This window comes from Colius striatus, chromosome 13 (genome assembly GCF_028858725.1).
Source record: "Colius striatus isolate bColStr4 chromosome 13, bColStr4.1.hap1, whole genome shotgun sequence".
Classification (NCBI taxonomy): domain Eukaryota; kingdom Metazoa; phylum Chordata; class Aves; order Coliiformes; family Coliidae; genus Colius; species Colius striatus.
The window spans coordinates 7,048,010-7,066,927 of record NC_084771.1 but is presented as its reverse complement, the minus strand read 5'-3'; the positions used below and the strand labels follow the sequence as shown (position 1 = coordinate 7,066,927).

The following is an 18,918-nucleotide window of genomic DNA, read 5'->3' as shown; positions in this document are numbered from 1 at the left end:
TCTGGGGTCCTTCTTTAGCACACCAGGTTTCCACCCTCAGTGAGAGCAGGTCCTGGGGACTGGATCCCCTGCAAAGGGGCTGGGGCTGGACACTCTGAAGCGGGTGTCTTTGCCAAGTGACACCAGGACATGGCTCCAATGTCTCTAATGTACCCACTCCACAGGCACCCACAGGAAGAACAAAAGCCATTCCTATCAATTCTCTCTCTATATGTATATGCATATGCATATGCATCACTACAACCTTCCTTCTTACACGAGAGCCCATTTCAAAGCTCAAGTTAATTTTGACAGGCTGGTTCAAAGGCAAATCCCACACTGCACAGGCTCACTAAGAGCTGCCCACAGGGCAGGTGCCTGCCCTGCCCAGAGCTGGGGCAGGCACTGAGATGCTCACTGATCAGACCTCTGTCCCTGAGTCATGGGCCAGGGATGGTGTTTTGGAGGATGGGTACAGCAGCTTCTCATAACAGCTCATCCCTGAGGATCCCCTTGGCCCAGCACCTGCAGCCCGGAGCCAACCCTGTCCCACTGAGGAGCTGTTGCTGCCTCAGGAGCTGCTCAGCAGCACCTGGGCACAGTATCAGCAGCAGCAAGAGGCCAGCAGCCTGCCAGGCAGCAGCCTCACTGGCAAGAGAAGCAGCAGCACTGCTGGTTCTGCTCCCGAGGAGCAGCCCAGCTCCTGGGGACACACAGGACATCTGCAGGGGTGTGAGCAGGGGCCACGCTGCACCCCGCCAGCTGCTCCCACGCCGTGATTTTCCACTGGCTGCTGTGTGCAGGCATTTCCCCGAGGTCAGGAAGGGAGCAGCTGCTGCAGAGCAGGCATTTGCCCTATTAGCATAGTGGGAACAGAAACCCTTTTCTTTTAACACGGTGGAATGGCCGTGGCGGCGCTGGCAGCAGGGGCAGCCACTGCAACGGGGGAGAAGGAGGGATGGAGGAGACCTAAAACTGCTGCCTGTGAAAAGCATCACCAGGGAGGCTGCAGAGACCAGGCCACACCAAGGATGGGGCCAGATCCCTCTTGCAACAGACCATCCCCCGTGTCCAAAGACGAGGGGCTGCGAGGGCTCTGCTCAGGACGGTGCAGCACACGGTCCCCACGGCCGGGGCTGGGGCCACAATGCCACCCCCAGCATGGAGATCAGAGCTGGGCTCCAGCCAAGAGGCCAACAGCCCTGCTGGGTTTGGTGTCCTGCTACTAAAGGGGCACCAGGCACCACAAGGGCTGGACCATGGGAAGCCCACTGAGATATCCTGAAGAGCAGTAGAAGTTCCCCAGCCTCCCGCTGCCCCATGGCTGCCTTTGATTCTGAAACAAACCACTGAAACAGATGACAGGTCATCCCTTGGAACAGGTACCTCAGTCTGTTGCTCGTAACAGGGCTCCTGCCCTTTGTAGCTCAGCCAGACCTTGCCAAACATCCCACTAGTAGTGGCCCCAGCCACACAAGAGACTACACGGGAGCCATGGGCCTGGGGAGCGGGTTGGCCCCACACTCCTAGGGACACACAGCACCAGGAGGGATGCCAAGGGAGGGGGATCTTCCAAGGAGTAGTTTTGACTCAAGTCAGGCTCAAGTGCACCACCCAACACGATCAGCCTCAACACATACACTTGTGCAAACCAGGAGCCCACTTATGGATAAAGGAAAGTTATTTCCAGCAGGGCAGTTGCTGCTTCTACTTTGAGGAGTGACAGACAAGCTATGAATACATTGCCTGGCTGCTGGGGCCAGGACAGCATGAGGCCTTGTGCCCCCCGGCCGAGGGGAATCTGCTTTAGCAAGGGGCTGGGCTGGATGAGCTCTGCAAGGCCCTTCCCACCCTGTCACTCTGGGATTCTGGGACTACAGACAAGTCACACAAATTACAAATGGACCCAAGTGACACAGAAGGAAAATGGCTTTTTTTGAGACCTGACCACTTTTAACTCTGTATTCAAGCACCTAAAGAGTGTCTGGGTAGAGCCTACAATGGCTCCCACTCAAGACAGGGCTCCAGCCAAAATCTGCTGCTATGCCATAGTTTTCCTATAGGCACCTTGGAGATAAAAAGAAATATAATACAGGCTGCATTTTTATGTGGCATAAGCAGAATTCTCCCAAGGCAGCTTCCCCTGCCCATGGGAATGTTACTGAGCTGCTGGAGCCTGGCGGGGACATTAATCCTCTGCTCCAGCAGGCAGGCGCCAGCCCAGCACCAGGAATCGGGAGCATCTCTTCTTGTTAGCAAGAGCAGGGAGGCTCCTACGGCCATGGAGAGAAAGCAAGGGGCTGGGCCAGCCAGAGGCCAGCCCCAGGGAACTGCCTGAGTCTGCCCCAGGCTGGCTGGCAGGGACAGGCAGGAGCACCAGGGCTGTCTGCAGGAGCTCAGGCCCAGGCAGGTGTTATCACTGGGGGCTGCCCAGGAGCCCTTCCCCTGGTCAGCAGAGCAGCAGCCACAGCACACAAAGCAACACCCTCCTGCCAAAGCCAAACCCAAACTGCCCTGTGGCAGGGCTTCCCAGGGGGGCTGGCAGGCTCCTGCCCCTGCCTGGCCACCTGCCTCTGCTACACAGCATGCTCGGCAGCTAAAATAAGTAATCCCAGGCAACACAGACACATCTGTCTTTCAGGCTTGCACAATCAAACACCATTTAATAAACTACACTTGACCTGCTCGTATATTTTTGCATATAGTTCTAAGGACAGCTGTTGTCTGGGTCAGAGCCCAGCCCAAAGCCTGGCTGAGGTTTGGCATTCATTAACAGGGCAGAGGCATCTCTGTCAGGTGCAGTGCTCTGCAAGCAAGGGCAGGTCTTTGCAAGCTTAACCCTCCGTGACAAATTCACATCCAGCCTCTTCTCATTCACGCAGGGTTGGACCATCCATGCACCAAGTTTCCCACACCCAAACTTGGAGGCAAATCCTGTCCAGCACAGCCGATCGTGCAGAGCCAGAAGTCAAATTCCCCGATGGCCCCAAGCAGCAGGATGTTCATCCCTGGGGCAGGTGGAAGCACAAAGGTGATGAGACTCAAAGGTTTCTGCAAGCCATCCTGTGCCCAGTATGACTACCAGGTTCTGCTGCCACACCCCAGCACTCTGAGGTCTCCAGAGGAATGCCACCACAAACCAAGGGCTGTGCCCAATCCTCTGCCTGGCCAGGGCACCCTCCTTGCTAAGGGGTCAGCCTTGCAGGTACCCAGACAACAAACACACCAAAGCTGAGAGGGAGCCCTGGGCAGAGGCAGCTGGGGCCAGCATGGTGAAGGCACAGTGCTCTGCCCACTCAGGAGCATCACAGAAGCCATTTAAAACGAACCAGCATCAAGCACAGCTTCTCTGGGCATCATTTCAGTCAAAGCCACTGTCACATGGATGCCCCTTCTTCAGGCCATTGACTGCATGAGTAAAGGGAGATGTTTCTTGCTCAGAAACAGCAAGTGCCCATCCCATGACCACTGGCATCACAGCCCAGGGGTATTTCCAGGGCTGGACAGGAGCCACACTCGCTGCTGCCAACCTTTGGGGACGCCAGAAAAACTCAGAGGCAGCTTCAGAAAACCCTTTATGCAAAGCCTCACACACACAAAAGCTTTATTATTTCACAGCAAACTCTTTTCTTGTCCCAGACCCCCAGCTGCTGGAGCCACCAGGCTCCTCCCAGCACAAGTGTCCTGCTCTCAGCCCCGTGCTGGAGGGCTGAGCTGGATGCTCTGGTTCCTCGCTCCAAAGCTAATTGAGAGGCAGAAGAGGAAAAGCAAAGGAAGCAAAGATTAAAGGAGTGGGATGTCTGTCCTGAGGGCTGAGACCACGCCGAGCCACGCAGCCTGCCTGCACAGCCTTGTGCCAGCCAGGGCCAGGCACGGGGGCACACAGACAGGTGCTGCTTCCCTGGGCTCAGACACACCAGCCTGGAAACAGCCAAGCCCAAACACCCAGAGTCAGGTCCCAAGGCCCTTAACAAAGCACATCACGAACAAAACCACCTTTACTTTCCAAATGACAACGATTCTTTGGGTCTGTTGAGCCTGAGCCACCTCCAAGGAGCCAGCAGCCTCTGCCCCATCTCCACTCTCACCCCTGTCCCTGTGCTCCTTTCCCCAGGCCTCATCCTGCCCATGGGCTGGGTGCCAGACAGGGCTGTGCTGCCTCAGGCTTCTGTTGCCGCTGCTGTGAAGGATTCAGAAACCCTTAGAAAGAAAGAGGCAATGACCCCATCCCAGCTCTCAGCTGCGTTTGTTTTGCCAAAGGAAGACTGAATTATGGGGAGAGGCAGGTTTTAAATAAGTGCCTGGTATAAATAATTGCACCATCTGTTTATGATCCTGAGACAGCAGCACAAAACACCAGAACGAGACTAGAAAAGAACCAGGAAACACAACACAAGTGAAACCCAGCGGCTCTTGCTGAGCTCTGAAAATGCAGCCTCTGCCTTTTTCTTGTAGAAACCACTGAGTTCATCACAGGCTCCCGGCTCACGTCAGGCAGCGCTGGCGCCGGCGGGAGCAGCACAGAGGAGCCCAGCAGCAGCTCCTCTCCTTCCTTCCTTCACATGGAGCAAAGTGTGCTGGGCAGAGCCACCACCAGGCAGGAGCAGCACCTGCCAGGGAGTCACACACGGGGCACAGACCAAGGGAGGGATTTCCCATCTCTGGGGTGGCAGCGGAAAAACCCAAACAAGGGACATTGTCCTGCCAGGGAAGGAGCAGGGACTGCTCCTGCAGACTGCCCAGGAGGAGCCCTGGCACAAGTCTTGTGAGCTCTGCTGGCTCCTGCAAGAAGGCAGTTCAGCCCCAGGAGCCACCTGGCCCGGGTGCTGGAGCCCTCCAGGGTACATGTGCTTGTACAAGTTTCTTGTTAAACAAGGGGACTTAAAAGGAGGGGAAGAAATCTTCCTGGGACCCCAACAGACAGAAGCAATGCACAAGGAGCACAGATACAAGAGGCAGGGGATCCCACTCAGGAGCCCACTGGTCCACAACTGCAGAAGCCTGGAGCAACCAAACCCAAACACAGTGGAAACCAGTCAGCAGTGATTTTTCAGGCCAGAGCTGCTTGTCCCAACAGCCTTTCCTGCAAGCCCTCAGGGAATGCTTTTTGCCCTCAGTCCCTTGATTCTCTCCCTGCTCCCCTCAACCACTGCCCCAGGGTGAGCAGGAATTTGGTTCCTAATTGAACAGAAATCTCACAAGGCATAAGACTGTTAAAGGTGTGAAGTCAGCCCCAAGCACTGGATTTGAACTGCACTTCACTGGCCTGAAACAGGAGTTAAGTGTAGAGAGAAGGCAAAGGTGCTTGACACCTGCCAGGAGCTCCCCAGCGTCAGGACCAGTTGGGTGCCTCACTTGTCACCACACTCAATTCTGGTTGCAAATATGCCTGAAAGACAGATGCACTTACCAGCCAGCTGGGCCACATCTTTGCTTCCCCAGAAGACAGAAAGAAGGCATTATCCTCATCATCCTTCCAGCCTGGGATGCTGTGGTCTGTCCCAAGGTCTGCATGGAGCAGACTGAACTGCTGCACTGGATGTGCTTCACTCTGCTTGAGCACATGCTTATGCTTTGTCTGAGAAAGTTCAAAAGCCGACATCTCACCACTGTCAAAAAATATATTCTGGCTTGCAGCATCCCCTCCATGCCCTGCACCACACTCTGTGAGGCTGCTGAACCTTGGCTGGAGCCCCCAGGTTATCCTGACGAAAGGCCCACCCGGCGAGGGCAAGGGGCTGTCCCCTGTTGACACACAGGCAGGCTCAGCCTCAGGACTGCGCTCGCTGCTCCTCCAGCAGAAGAAGCCATAGACACCTTCTTCATCTTCCTCACTGACCGAAGAGTGCAAAGGGAGCCGCCCATCCCACGGGCCTGGAGCTGCAAAGGGCTTTGCCTGGCTTTTGGCACTCCTCGCCTTCATTGCCCATGGACAGAACCCACCGCTGGGTAATGGGAAGGCTGGCAATGGGAAAACATGATTTCTTAGCATGAATCACTCAGCAGATGACATTTATTTGGCTTTTCCTCATTTTCTTTCCCATTGCATTTGATTAGAAAGGGATGCAATGGCCCTTACTCCAGGCAAGGACCTGGAGCATGCAGACCCTGCACCATTTCCTTCTGAGGTGGCAGCACCCTGCACAGCTCTACTAGCCTCATCTCCAGTCAGGCCAACAGGGCCTTTAAAACACCTTGTGCACATTGGAACAGCAGCAGCTGACAACAGCTGTCCATTTTGCATCAGTTCCCTAGATTTTGTCTGCTAGCACACCACTGCAAGGGGCCTTACCCTCACAATCACACTGGGGCTGCTGCACAGTCTTTCCCCAACATTCATTTTGTAGTTCTCACTTCTCTCAAAATAGAGAGGTCTCTTTAAGCTTTTAGTAGGGACTTGTGTTCATGTTATGTTCTTCATACTGCTAGCAATGCAGCACAGGGGAAGAGATGGGCTTTGAACCCCTTGGCAGGGTTCAGCCAAGACAGACAATGATTGCTCCATCTCTCCATGGACTGGCATAAGCACAGGCCTGGCAGCAGCACTGGCAGAGCTCAGCCCCTGCTGCCAATGCTGTGGTGAGGAGGGAGCATCAGAGTGGCAGGACTTTGCCCAGCTGCTGCCTGTCCACATCTGCCTCACTGTCCCTAAGGCTGGTGTTGACAGTCAGCTCCCAGCCTGCACAAACAGCAGCTTGTCAGACACAGGAGGCTTAGAGAGGCACATGTGCCAAGGTGCCAGGCACAGGGAGGCTGTAACACACTGAACAAACCCATCCCTGTTCACTTTCCTCTATGTGCAAATAGCATTGAACTCTGAAACACAGCCAGAGGGTGACAAGGTTCAAGGAAAACAACCAGGATGTAAATCAGGAAGTTATCCTTCCCCAATGGGCAGGTGCATTTTTCATAGCTTTTTATTCTCACTGGGACTGACAACAAAATCTTGAGCAAATCCTGGAAACAAGGCTTTCCTTACCCCCATCACTCCCTCCCCATGCAGCGGGTGCACTGCCTCTAGACAAGCAGATGGCAGACCTAAGGGTCAATGCATCATTCTGCCAACACCAGTAGCCTCACGTGTACAAGCTCCCAGCCACACTCAGCCCTTGGGCTGTTATCTCTGGAGATACCTGCTCTGCTCAAGGCAACGTGCCTGGCCAGCTCCCTTTGCTCAGATCAGCATGCCAGTCAGCTCCCCTCACTGCTATGCTCGGTGCTGAGTGCTCCTCCAGCTCTCTTCACTGCTCTGCTTGGTGCTGAGTGCTCCACCAGCTCCCGTCGGTGCTCTGCTCGGTGCTGAGTGCTCCTCCAGCTCCCCTCGCTGCTCTGCTTGGTGCTGAGTGCTCCACCAGCTCCCCTTGCTGCTCCTGCCACACTCCCAGGGAAGGCAGCACCCCAGAGAGCTGCACCTCTGCACGCACACTCTCAGCATGCACACTCCCAGCACGCACACTCCCAGCCTTGCCTCTGGGCTGGGTGCAAATGGTGTGAAGATTTAGCAGTCTCAGGCTTGACTTCCAGCCTCTGCAGTCCTTTCATCAGTCACCTGTCAAGAAAAGCAAAGGTCAGGAATTGTGTGTGTTCGCTGGGCCAGTAGCCAACAGTTTCACTGGATGAGCGACTCCCTGACTTTACTGGGGAAGTCATTTCCCCAGCTGCCACTGACACCCGTCATTTGCGCTAATCTACAATCCAGCACACAGAGTATTTGCCTTAAAATAGTATCTTTGGGGTGAAAAAAGGCGAAGTGTGAGCTTTATCCAAATAAAGTGTAGTTACTACCATCCAGGAACACCTTGGGAGGAAGAGAGGCAGGATGCCCAGGACTCACCTCCGAGACCTTTCCCTCAACAGAGGCCACAAACCTGCAGCGCTGGGAACACAAAAGGCCAAGGCAGAGGAAGGGCCAAGCTCTGAGGGCCTGCAGACCTGCTGCCCTCTTGTGAGCACGGGAAGCTTTGGCCTCTCCCGGGGAACAACGGAGGGCCCTAGGCTGTGGGCAGCCCAGCGCTGCTGCCGTGGGAAGCTGCTGAGGCCAGGGTCAGGCCTGGCAGAGACCCCGCTGGCAGCCCCGCACACGCTGCAGGAGCACGGGCACGCGTCTGGTGGTTGTCTCAAGCTCCAGTACTGCTCAGGGAAGGTTTTTAGTTGCTATTCATTTATGAGGCTGCCTTCCTACCCGGTTTCCTCTCCACATGTGCCTCATTTAGGCCCCTCACCTTTCAGTCCCTCCCCTGAGGCTGGGGTCCCCTGCTTGAACACCTGCCTGAGGGTGAGGCAGCACAGCGCTCCTTGCCCAGCACAGTCCGACACCACACAGCAGTACAGGCGAGATCTAAGCACCAGCAAACATGTCCTGGCTCAGCTTCGATGAGCACACACCGAGGGGCACAGCCAAGGCCCCAAGGTCTTGCGGAGTCTGGGTCTCCCTGGCACTGGGGGTCTGCGACAGGAGCTGCTGGGCTTTGTCCCCTGACGGAACACAGAAGCGCTGATCCAGACCAAACGCTCTCTCTGGTCCTCGCTCCAAGAAAACAGCCAAGACCAGCCAGGACACACCACCAACCCCCACACCAACCCCCAACACCAACCCCCAACACCAGCAACGCTCCCGGAGAAAAGGGATTGGGGATTTGTACCTCAGCCTGGCACTCCCGCCAGCTTCTGTTTGCTCACTGAAGCCAACACAGGAACCAGAAGTGCCACAGCATTGCACAGACACAGCAGTAGAGAACTCAGCTGGGTTCTGCTCCACCTTAACTCCCAGGCTGTGTAAAATACCTTTCTTTGTCCAAGCAGAACCCCTGCCCCTGTGCCTCAGGAGAGGCTGTGCCAGGCGGGGCTGCCTCCTGCCCACCCACCCACCGACCACCAGCCCTGCAGCTCCCCTCCCGTCCCGTGGGACAGCCCACTCCTCACCACCAACCACAGGTACAGCGGCCACAGAACCCTGACTCCACACACATGACAGCCCACGCACCTTTCAAGTGTGTTTTAATTTATAAAGTTAAAACAAATGAATTCTTCTCATTGGTATTAAATAGATGAAAATGAAACTCAAACACAACTTCCATTGGTAAACAGTTTAAAAATAATCTTAGTAGGAAAGAAAGCCTGATTTATGCATCAAAAAATCATCCATGTTACAGAAGAGGTAAACATTTCATTAAAGACATCTGCATTTCTCCTTGCTACCCTTCTCTCAGTCAGCTTTAAAGAAGAGACGTTTCCCCCTTGGGGAGCACGATGCTGAGTTACCACATACACTTTCAGAGCAAATTAAAAACCCACGTTGTGGATAAGGATTACTTACCTGCACACATTGTTGGAGGAATGAGTCTCACAACTGGCTGAACAAGGTGAAAAAGCCCTCGATGAGCGAGCAGGCTCAGCACTCCCATGTAACACCACTCTGTTACAGGACTATCATGGACAGAAGCTCTGGTCAGTCTAAAATGCCAAACAAGCTCGAGGTATTTCACCTGCCTAAACCAGGAGTTTTTCAGCCATGCCTTTATGTGCCCATATCTACTTCATTTCGGAACCACCCGCTTGCTGAGGGGCAAGACTATTCTCTCAAAGTGGTGCCTCTACAAAACCAAAGTTCAGCCGAGCAATAAACTCCAGCTGGGGCTTCTTCATTTTTCTGCAGCCACATCACAGTCTTCAGCCCATCGATCCGATGCTCGTTTTCACGGGCGCTCATCGTCTGCTCTCTCTGCCTTTCCCAGCAACTACGCTCCACTTTCTGAGGGCTACATTTTCCAATGGATTATCATCTAAAGCTGAACTGCCAAGCCACTCTGGGTGAAGCTCTTCCAGAACCAATCACAACATTGTGGTGGGGAAATTATTTTTGACAAGATATTTTAAGCATATTGGTGTCCAGCAGATCTCACCCCACAGAAAGCTGAGGCAAGCAAGGGGAGTCAGGCAATGAGCTACAGCAACTCCTGGCCAAGCACATGAGCATCCTCTACTCTCTGCCAAAGGAAACAATTATTAACCCCCGCACCACAGGACATCTAGCTTTATTCAACTGGAAGCATGAACACTCAGAAAATGTAGTTTCCTCCCTGCATCCTGCAGCCTAAAACCTCAGGGCAAGTTACATCTTTAGTGATAGAAACCCACTTAAAGACTTTACAGCTTTTGAAGACGATGGCTGCCATGAGTCTAACACCAACCAACCAAAAGAAACCCCACCTTCACTGTATAACCAGTGTTTTTCTGCCTATTCTTTCCAGTTAGAAACACTTCTCAACTAAACACTTTGGTGACCACCTGAGAAGTAAGACTGATGACTATAAAAAACAATTTCCTTTGCTCTTGGCTTACACAAGAGAAATGTCACAGGACAGACCACCACCACGAGATTTGTATCCAAGTGAAAAACAAGCAAGGAAAAAGCTGGCATTTTAATTCCTTCCCAAAATCATTTTCCTTCTTTTTGAAAAGACAGTGGATCACTTAAATGCTGCATCAGTTAACTTCCAGATATACTATCAGCTGAAGTCACAAGACACTGTTAGAGACAGAATTCCAAGGATTATGGTTAAATTCTTGAGCTGTGACAGGACAGACAGACGTGGCTCTGAACCCCACTGTAGCCATCAACAGCTTTACTGTCTACTTCCCTTGAATATTTCAGCTTTACAAAGCTAAACTGAGGCTTAAAGCAATGGAAAGCTGCACACTTAAAAGAAGAACATTGCATTCCATACCAGTAATAACTTACTGGAGGACTGAAATGTCCCTGTTTCCATTGTGCACCCCTGTCCATGGATGCTGCCATCAGCCTGGCCGAGAGCACCTGATTCTTCCTTCCTCCTCTCCACGCTCCCAGAAGTGCCAACATATGCTTCCAATGTGCATGTTCAGGAATTTCCTTCCCAACTACCAAATACTCAAAGTGTTTATAGCAGAAATTGCAATTTTTAATATATACAAATATAAGTTATGCATATTTACACCTCAGCAGGACCCACAGCCACCAATTCCAGGCCTGGTTGCATTACTATAGGAAAAAGGGAACAAAATGTTCCTTTTCAGGAAAAGTAACATTTTAAGAGCAGCTTTCCCCACCCAGCTCTTTCAAAGCCCTCCTTTTGCATTGCTTACTGAAAATAACAGACAACACAAATATTTCCTGTACAGTCTTCACTAAGCAGTTCTCCAGGTCTCAGTCCCTACGCTGAAATATAAAGGACACGCTTGTACATCCACGTGTTGTTCTCCAGGCAGGGGTACGTCTGTGCGCCTCAAGAGAACAGGAGAATAAAGCCACCTCCCCTCTTATAAAAGGTATCAAGCAAAAAAACCCCATCCCAAACCCACAGAAAAGTTTCTCATATCTCATGGTAACAACAATGAAACAGTATGCAAACCTGCAGGCATTTATGCTGAAACAACCAAAGGCAAAGTCACCCATGAGCAGTTGAGAATTCACATCCTCCTTCACAGCAGACACTGCCTTCAGCATTATTTACTTTCCTTCCTCCAACCCATAAGTCGTGGGCATCAGCCCTGGCATGTTAGCACCCAAACACCCCAGGTACCGACACTTCCACTTATCTCAAACTTACTCTCTTCTTTAACATCCATATTCACTTTACTGGGTGCTCTCCTGACAATTTCCTATTCCCAAGATGCAGAGTAACAGCCAAGTCCCTGTTGCAAACCAGTTTTGACACTTTCTCCAGGGCTTTTAACTCTCTAATCTATTGTCACATGAGAATATCTGTAACTATCCAGTGTAAATACGCTCCCTCTGCGGAGACACCCAGATTCATCAGTGTCACTATGGTGTTGAAGGCATCTGGCTGAAACACTCTTTCTTTACATATGAAGGGATGAAACAAATACACAGTACATGGATTTGAACAAAGGCAGTTCCCCGCTGCCCAGCTTCAGTTAACTGTGGAATGGACGCAACTTATTTTTTGCTGAAGTTCCAAAGTGAAAGCTCACGGTCCTACAAAACACGTCATACACATTTCACCACTCTGTAAGTCAACAAAAAGGGAGTCAAACACATTTCTTCCCTACCCAACACATAACAGCAACAAAGTTCTACTATTTCATAAGGCATATTTGTCTTCAGTGAGAATCCAAGCACAAGCAGGACTCCTGCCACGGTGTGCAGTCCTGTCACTTCATCTTCATCTACCCAACGCCTTCAATTCCAGCATCTCCCGCTCCGCTCCTCAGGCAGAAGAATCCCTCTCACAGCAGGCATTTCTTATTTAACTAAAGAGCAGGGCTAAACAAAAACCCCTCAGCAGCTGGACCTCTGTATCTTTCAAAAAGAGGGACACACAAATGACCAATTTTTGCAGTTGTCTGGCTTTATCCCATAACCTGCCTTTTTACAATGCCTCTATATATATAAATTAGAAAGAGATAAAGCCAATGATTAACTGCAGCGTTCATGACAAACTCCAGTCTGTACTACACAGTCTCTTCTGAACAAAGATCACTGAGGTGTAAAGGTGAGAATCATCCAGCTGATGACAAAGTAGAAGAGGAAGATGGGGTAGACGACAAGAGCTTTGCGGTTGGGAGGCTGACTGTCTGCCAGGAAAGCTGTAGATGCTGGTGGAAAAGAAAAATACTAGAAACATGAGCAGCATCAAACTAAAAGGCTGAGATCCACTGCAGAGTTGTTACCTGTTTTGAATTAAGATCTGCATTACAATTACACTGAAAGAGAAAACAGAGTAACCCATTGCTCAGTACCAGTGGTCTATCACCAGCAATAAAAACTTCATCATACAGAAAGAGAAACGCTGATTAATGTCCTGTAACAAGAGTCAGACTTACAGATTAAGAACTGGAGAAACAATGCCAATGCATCTCTTTGAAACTACCACTTTCTAATAGTATTTATAACACAGATCACAGAATAAAATATCCAGCAGTCTCACATGGGCTTTAACATTAAAGTATCATCCCTCTGGTGATAGCAATTTGCATATGACCATGAAAATCAACAGCAGTTTAGGCAGAGGCTGAACCTCTGCCAACACAAGCATTGGAAGAACTATTTCTGCACCACTTCAGCAGCCCAGGAAACACTTTAACCTACAATAGCCATTGGCTGTGCCCAATAGAACATGTGCAGGTCCCTTCCCTTCCTTCAGCACCGCACTACACCCCAGTGCTGCGGTGCACAGCAGGACTCACCTAACGTTGACCACCCAAACATCGCCAGCACGACAAGGAGGCGTATGATGAAGCTGACAGTCCCAGAGCCCGCCAGCAGCACCAGCCTGCACACCAGCATTGCTACTGTCAGGGGCAGCACACAGTAACCCAGCACACATAGGCTCTGGAAAAAGGATCTGAAGACACAGAATTGGCAGAAAAGTGGTCAAAACAAGAGCACTGCAGAAACTCCACCCATGGGGGGGAACTTAGCTTCTACTAAATAAGCCAACACTCACATAGTTCCTCCCAGAAGCTTTGAGTTCAGTGTGATGACAACTGCACCAAACCAGATGATGACAAAGACTTCAGCAAACTGGGGCCCTCCATCATCTTTACTATCTGCTGATCCACCCTGAAGCATCCTGTGGTAGGAATCAGACAACGGGTGTCATTGGCAATTGATGACTGAGTTTTCATACACTTGAAGTAGATGACAGAACAGAAGCTCCAAAAAAGAGACTCCCACTTAGGCTGCAGACTGATTACTTTTCATCCCTATTCTTATTTTTAGTAGTAACCCCAGTTTTGAATAGGAAAGGAAAATGGCTGCGGTCCAACTGAGCACGTTTCAGCCCACTTATTTACTTGTTTTGGAGACTGTGTAAGCACAGAGGAGAATAAAACCACAGACAACAGGCTAAAAAATGAAAATTAAGGCATCAAAAGTTTGCAACCTCTCAAAGCAGACAGCATAGCACATGACAAAACACATAAGCCTTAAGGAAAGCTTATTATAGCTCTAGGATATGAGCAAACCAAAACCTGGGACGGTGAGTGTGCATTGATTTCAGTGTCTAAGTTACACTGCGTACTTCTGCTAAAGCTTTACTAATTCTTCACTGAATGGTTTCTGCACAGAGGATACAGCTGTGCCTCAGCTGACAGATCTCAGCACCATTTCCATCCTGCCTCAGGCAGATCTGCACGCACATGTCCCAGAGCAGGATCAGAAACTCGCGAGAGCCACCGTCCTCTCCCATCCCCCAATGACTACAGCAGCCTCTCTTTCTCCATCACTTCTGCAGGATGTGTAGCACGTACACTGCAGCTTTACACAAACCCAAACCTGCCCACGGTAAGTACTTACAGTGCAAGTGAGACACAAAGCACCAAAGGGCCCCAAAGATCCCCTGTCAGCAAAGGAAAAGGTAAAGTCATAAATACCACAGAAAGATGCTCAGTTTCAGTTCCTTGTGAGTAATAAAGTCCCTTTTCCATCTCCCCATGGACGATTTTACATAGTACCCTTCCTCATAATTTTCTTATTTAGCATCTCACCTGGTGTATAGCACATGTCATTCCAAACCTGCCACAGCTCCCTGTTCCCCCCACACCGACACCTGTGCCACTGGTAAGAGCTTTAGTAACACTCTGATTGGTCACATTTGTACCCAGCATCCTACAGCAACAAAAAGAACACCAGCAGATGCTTCTGAATCTCTGCTCCACTGAACTCTTCCCCTGTTGGCACAACAACCTTTGAAGGGTTTGAAACTCCCCTGACACGTACAGTCTCTGAGGAGCGTGCTGCTCTTCTTCGGATACATGACGTGGACAAACTTCTTCCCAACAGCCTTCAGATCTCTCATCTGCAATGAACCAGTAACACTTTGATTTATCCCTTCATAAAAATCACAGCTCATAACTACAAGCAGAGAGACAGAAATATAGGCATATTGATAGTAAATCAAGAAAGGATCCTATCAAAACATTTCTACAGCCTCCTCTGCAACAAACAATGCCTAACTTGTCCACATCCCTGACACCCACAACGTGATTTCCTTTAATAACAGCCAATTCAGTACCAGCATTTGTTTGCTCCTCTTGGAAAAGTCAAGGCAAATCCTACTTGACAGAAGAGTTTGCCTTTGCAGAGGTACTCTTTGACCCACAAGAACTCATTACACGTGCCTAGTTCTTAAAAAAAACAAGTAAACCCCCAAACTCACGGGGAAGTACAGAGAAAAAAGAGCTCTGCAAAAATACAGTTCTTGCATAACGGCCACAATATCAGCAAAATACATGTTTTACCAGAGACAGAGAAGCACAGACTCACAATAGTATCTTTAACAGGCTCATCCAGCGTGGAGTAGTCTTCCTCAGGAGAGTGGGGTCCCACAGGAACAGTGATCTCCCCTTCCACGGGAATATCTTCAGCGATCGACACATCCGTAAGACCTGCAAACTGCATGGTTTAAAAAGCCTTTAGAAAGACAGAGATACAAGCCAGCTCACAGTCACCTGATGTGTCTTCCAGATGTGTTTAGGATGAAAACAACCGAACAAGTGCTCACAATTAAAAGGTACAACATTGCCAACATCAGGGCCCTGCTGTTGTCTGCCCCATTCAAACAGCTCACAGGAGAAAGAGCTGAACAGACAAGTACAGGTAAAGCAGGTCTGGGTCTTCTCAGTAACTCCCAGCAACCCACTTGCTGTGCTCTATTTAAACAGCATTCATAGACTCACAGAATGGTAGGGTTGGAAGGGACCTTTAGAGATATCTAGTCCAACCCTCTGCTAAAGTAGGTTTCCCTTGATCAGGGGGCACAGGAACATGTCCAGGCAGTGTGGAAACCTCCCGAGAAGGAGCCTCCACACCCTCCCTGGGCAGCCTGTGCCAGGGCTCCCTCACCTCAACAGTGAAATAGTTTTTCCTTATGTTTCAGTGGAACTTTTTGTGTTCCAGCTTCATCGCATCACCCCTTGTCCTGTCACTGGATACAACAGGAAAAAAAGTGCTGTCCCAACCTCCTGACACCCACCATTTAGATATTTGTAGATATTAATGAGATTCCCCCCCTCAGTCTCCTCTTCTCCAGACTAAACAGTCCCAGGTCCCGCAGCCTTTCCTCATAAGGAAGCTGCTCCAGTCCCCCTGATCATCCTGGTAGCTCTGGGCTGGCCTCTCTGCAGCCGCCCCCTGTCCCTCTGGAGCGATAACTACAGGAACTAAAAGCTCCTTTATGTTTTGAAGTGAGGTAACGCCCGACCGCTGTAGAGCCGCACTGACACACCCGAGCACGCTGTGCTGCAGGGACCCCGTGGGGATGCCACTCGTGAGGAGCTGTACAGGCACCCGCAGCCCGGCAAAGCCGCTACGCGCCAGCGGTAACGACGCTGATTTCCTCCGCTCGGGCGGAAGGCGAAAGCGCTCCACTGCCAGGGATGGGAGCAAACGAGGAGCAGCCCGACCAGCGAACTCTGGGGCAGACAGCACCCCCCCGAGCGGGAGCGATAGTCAGCGCGGCCCCCAGCGCCCTCCGCGCCCGGAGCCCACAGCACCTGCAGCTCCGGCAGCGCTGCTGGGCCCGCTCCTGCCTCGCCACGCCACGCCCCGGGCGGTCCGCTCCCCCCGCCGCGACCGCGGCCCCCACTCGCAGCCGAGCCCGGCCGCGGCCCGCCGGGGGTAGCCGGGGCCGCCCCGCCCGCTGCCGCCGCCGCGCTCACCAGCGGCGCCCCGACACCGCTCCCCTCCGCCGCCGCCATCTTGGCCGCTCGGCCGACGTGGAGACCGTGCTACGTCATCAACGGGCGCGGCGCATGCGGCGCGCGCCGCCCGGCGTCCATGGCAACAGGGGGCGGAGCGCCACTAAAGCCCCGCCCCTTCCGCAACAGATTACGCCCATCTCCCCGCCCCGTGCCTTGCTCCGCCCCTTTCCCCGCTCCCGCTTGCTGCACACCAATCCCCGCTCTCGCTCCGCCCCTCCCCGCCGTTTCCCCGCCCCCTCCGGCCTCCTCCCCGCTCATTTCCCCGCCCCTTCCCCGCCCCACACTGCTCCGTCCCGCCCGCGGGGGGCGCTCTCGCAGGCCGTGTCCGGTCCGTCTCGGCGCGGCCCCCGTCCTTGCGCGCCCAGCTCCGGCCCCGGCCCCGGCCCCGGCCCCGGCCCGTCCCCCGGGGCTGCGATGGGACTGAGACTCGGGGCGTTACCCAGCCCAAAGAGCGACAGCTCCGGTGCTGGAGATGAGAGAACAGCCGGGCTTTACCGAGCGCTGAGGGCGTGCCGAGCCCATCCCTCCCGCGGCGACGGCCGCTGCCCGTGCCCGGTCACGCCTGGCAGCGCCCGCCGCAGACGTTCGTTACTGTGAACGACGCGGCCCCCGGAGAGATAACGGTACACCCCGGCAGCGCAGCCTGAGCAGCTGCGGCCACACCGAACTACAAGTCCCGGCAGCGGCGGGGCGGCTGGAAGCGGGGACGCGCGGGGGTAGCCTCAGCCGCGTGCCCGGCACGGCCCGGAGCCCCGCGCGGGCAAGTGACCGGCGGGGCGGGGCGAGCCGCGCCCAGCCGAGCCTCCCGGGGCAGGGCCGGGGGCGGCGCCCGCCGGGGCGGCGGCATGGCCGCGGTGCGGGGTGCCTGGGGCGGAGGGACGGCGTCGTAGCCGCGCCCGCCCCGCAACGCGGCGGTGCCGGCGGCGGGAGGAGCGGCCGCCGCGGAGCCATGGGGCACCCGCCGCTGGAGTTCAGCGACTGCTACCTGGACAGCCCCGACTTCCGAGAGCGGCTCAAGTGCTACGAGCAGGAGCTGGAGCGGACCAACAAGTTCATCAAGGAGGTGATCAAGGACGGCAACGCGCTCATCGCGGCCATCCGGGGTGAGCGGGGAGCGGCGGCGGGGCGGGGGCCCGGCGGCCCCAGCGCTGGGGGAGCGGGAGGGGGCCGGGGGTCGCGTCACGCCCTTCGCAGCCGGTGCTGGCTGGGGCCCGGGGATGGGGCCTCCCGAAGGCAGCGGAGCAGCCGGCGGCTCCCCCCCCCCCCGGGCCGAGAGGGGTTTCTCCCTCTTGACCGTGCAGACGTGCTCCTGGAGCCCACCACCGGCGGAGCCTCCTGCCCCCGCAGCCCGGTGCTCGACCGCTGCTTCCGCCGCCAGCATCGCTGGGGAGCGAGGGCTCGCTGGCCGCGGGCAGCGCGCTCTGCCCCCGTCTGAGCGTCCGTCCGGACCCGGGCCCGGGGCCGGCCCTGCGCGGGGGCTCGGATCTCATCGCCCGGGCGAGCTGCGCTGGCAGCGCCGTGGCGCGGGCCACCGGCCGCGGAGCCGGCTGGGCTCTCCCAGGCACCGCCTTTGTTTAAGGGGAATAATCTCCTCTTTGGGGAAGGTGGTCGATTATTTTGCTTCAGCAAGGTGGAGTGTGGCCGGGGCAACGCCAGGTCACCTCATCACCCATCCCTGTTTCCGTGGAGTGGACTGCTGTGAGAATGAGAGGGCTCTGTCCAGAAATAGTCTTTAGTCCTCCTTTTGTTGTGGGTGGTTTATTCTTTAATAACAATGAGGATTTTCTTTTCTAAATAAACATCTGTTTCATTGTTGGCTTTAAGGGAGTCTCTTGTTCAGAGGTACTGACAGACCATGGGAGGTACCTGGGGCAGGTGGTGTCATCAGGGGCCACACACCCCTGCCTGTGTAATGCTCTACTGACCTCTGCATCTGCTTGGAATTGTTTTTCCCTTCCAGAGCTGTAGATACCTTTCCTCATGTTGTCTCTCACGTTTTCTCTGCTTTTATAAACGTGCATTAAAATGTGGACCGAAGTGACAGCACAGCAGCAGTGAGTGCTGTGCTTGTGTTGGGCCAGGGGAAGACAAATATCAAAATCAGCGGGGCAGGCTCTGATTATGTGCTGTTTTGCTTGCCAGCTGGTTGGTTTTCAGTTGATATTAATTGGTTTAGCTGCTGCGCTTTTGTTAAGAGCTTCCTCGTTATCAAGGCCGTAGCAGGAATAGCCTGTG

At 53.4% G+C, this 18,918-nt stretch overlaps 3 protein-coding genes across 7 annotated transcripts in view; 1 reads left to right on the top strand and 2 right to left on the bottom strand.

The window, feature by feature from the left end:
- The window catches only part of STARD8 (StAR related lipid transfer domain containing 8), a 62,152-nt gene extending 54,625 nt beyond the window's left edge, over window positions 1–7,527 (bottom strand). Inside the window, exons 1-2 of the mRNA XM_062006294.1 lie at window positions 7,113–7,527; window positions 5,390–5,940 (exon numbers count right to left, since the gene is read on the bottom strand). Of these exons, the coding sequence (XP_061862278.1) occupies window positions 5,390–5,902 (513 nt within the window). The 5' untranslated portion in view covers window positions 5,903–5,940; window positions 7,113–7,527. The remainder of the gene's footprint in view (window positions 1–5,389; window positions 5,941–7,112) is intronic.
- Window positions 7,528–10,385: 2,858 nt separating this feature from the next.
- Window positions 10,386–17,258, bottom strand: YIPF6 (Yip1 domain family member 6). Of its 4 annotated transcripts, none has more exons than XM_062006348.1 (7): window positions 17,179–17,258; window positions 15,248–15,376; window positions 14,702–14,780; window positions 14,279–14,321; window positions 13,428–13,553; window positions 13,168–13,325; window positions 10,386–12,576 (listed from the first exon to the last, which is right to left on the bottom strand). In XM_062006348.1, the coding sequence occupies exons 1-7, from the start codon at window positions 17,203–17,205 to the stop codon at window positions 12,458–12,460; spliced, it is 681 nt and encodes a 226-aa protein (XP_061862332.1). In that variant the 5' UTR covers window positions 17,206–17,258; the 3' UTR covers window positions 10,386–12,457. The 4 variants fall into 4 exon arrangements, with proteins under 4 accessions (XP_061862332.1, XP_061862331.1, XP_061862333.1 ...); XM_062006347.1 differs by lacking the exon at window positions 17,179–17,258 and adding an exon at window positions 16,642–16,721; XM_062006349.1 differs by lacking the exon at window positions 17,179–17,258 and adding an exon at window positions 16,477–16,556.
- A 272-nt stretch (window positions 17,259–17,530) lies between these two features.
- OPHN1 (oligophrenin 1) overlaps window positions 17,531–18,918 on the top strand; it is a 55,273-nt gene continuing 53,885 nt past the window's right edge. For both annotated transcript variants that reach the window (XM_062006346.1, XM_062006345.1), the window contains exon 1: window positions 17,531–17,786. In XM_062006346.1, the coding sequence (XP_061862330.1) occupies window positions 17,633–17,786 (154 nt within the window). In that variant the 5' untranslated portion in view covers window positions 17,531–17,632. The remainder of the gene's footprint in view (window positions 17,787–18,918) is intronic.

Excerpts from the sequence above, each read along its gene's own strand:
- YIPF6 (XM_062006347.1), bottom strand. The coding sequence starts at position 16,680 with ATGGCGGCGGCGGAGGGGAGCGGTGTCGGGGCGCCGCTG. Across the intron at positions 13,554-14,278 it reads CTTTGTGTCTCACTTGCACT|GATGCTTCAGGGTGGATCAG; the intron begins GTAAGTACTTAC and ends TTCCTACCACAG. Across the intron at positions 13,326-13,427 it reads AAGCTTCTGGGAGGAACTAT|ATCCTTTTTCCAGAGCCTAT; the intron begins GTGAGTGTTGGC and ends CTGTGTCTTCAG.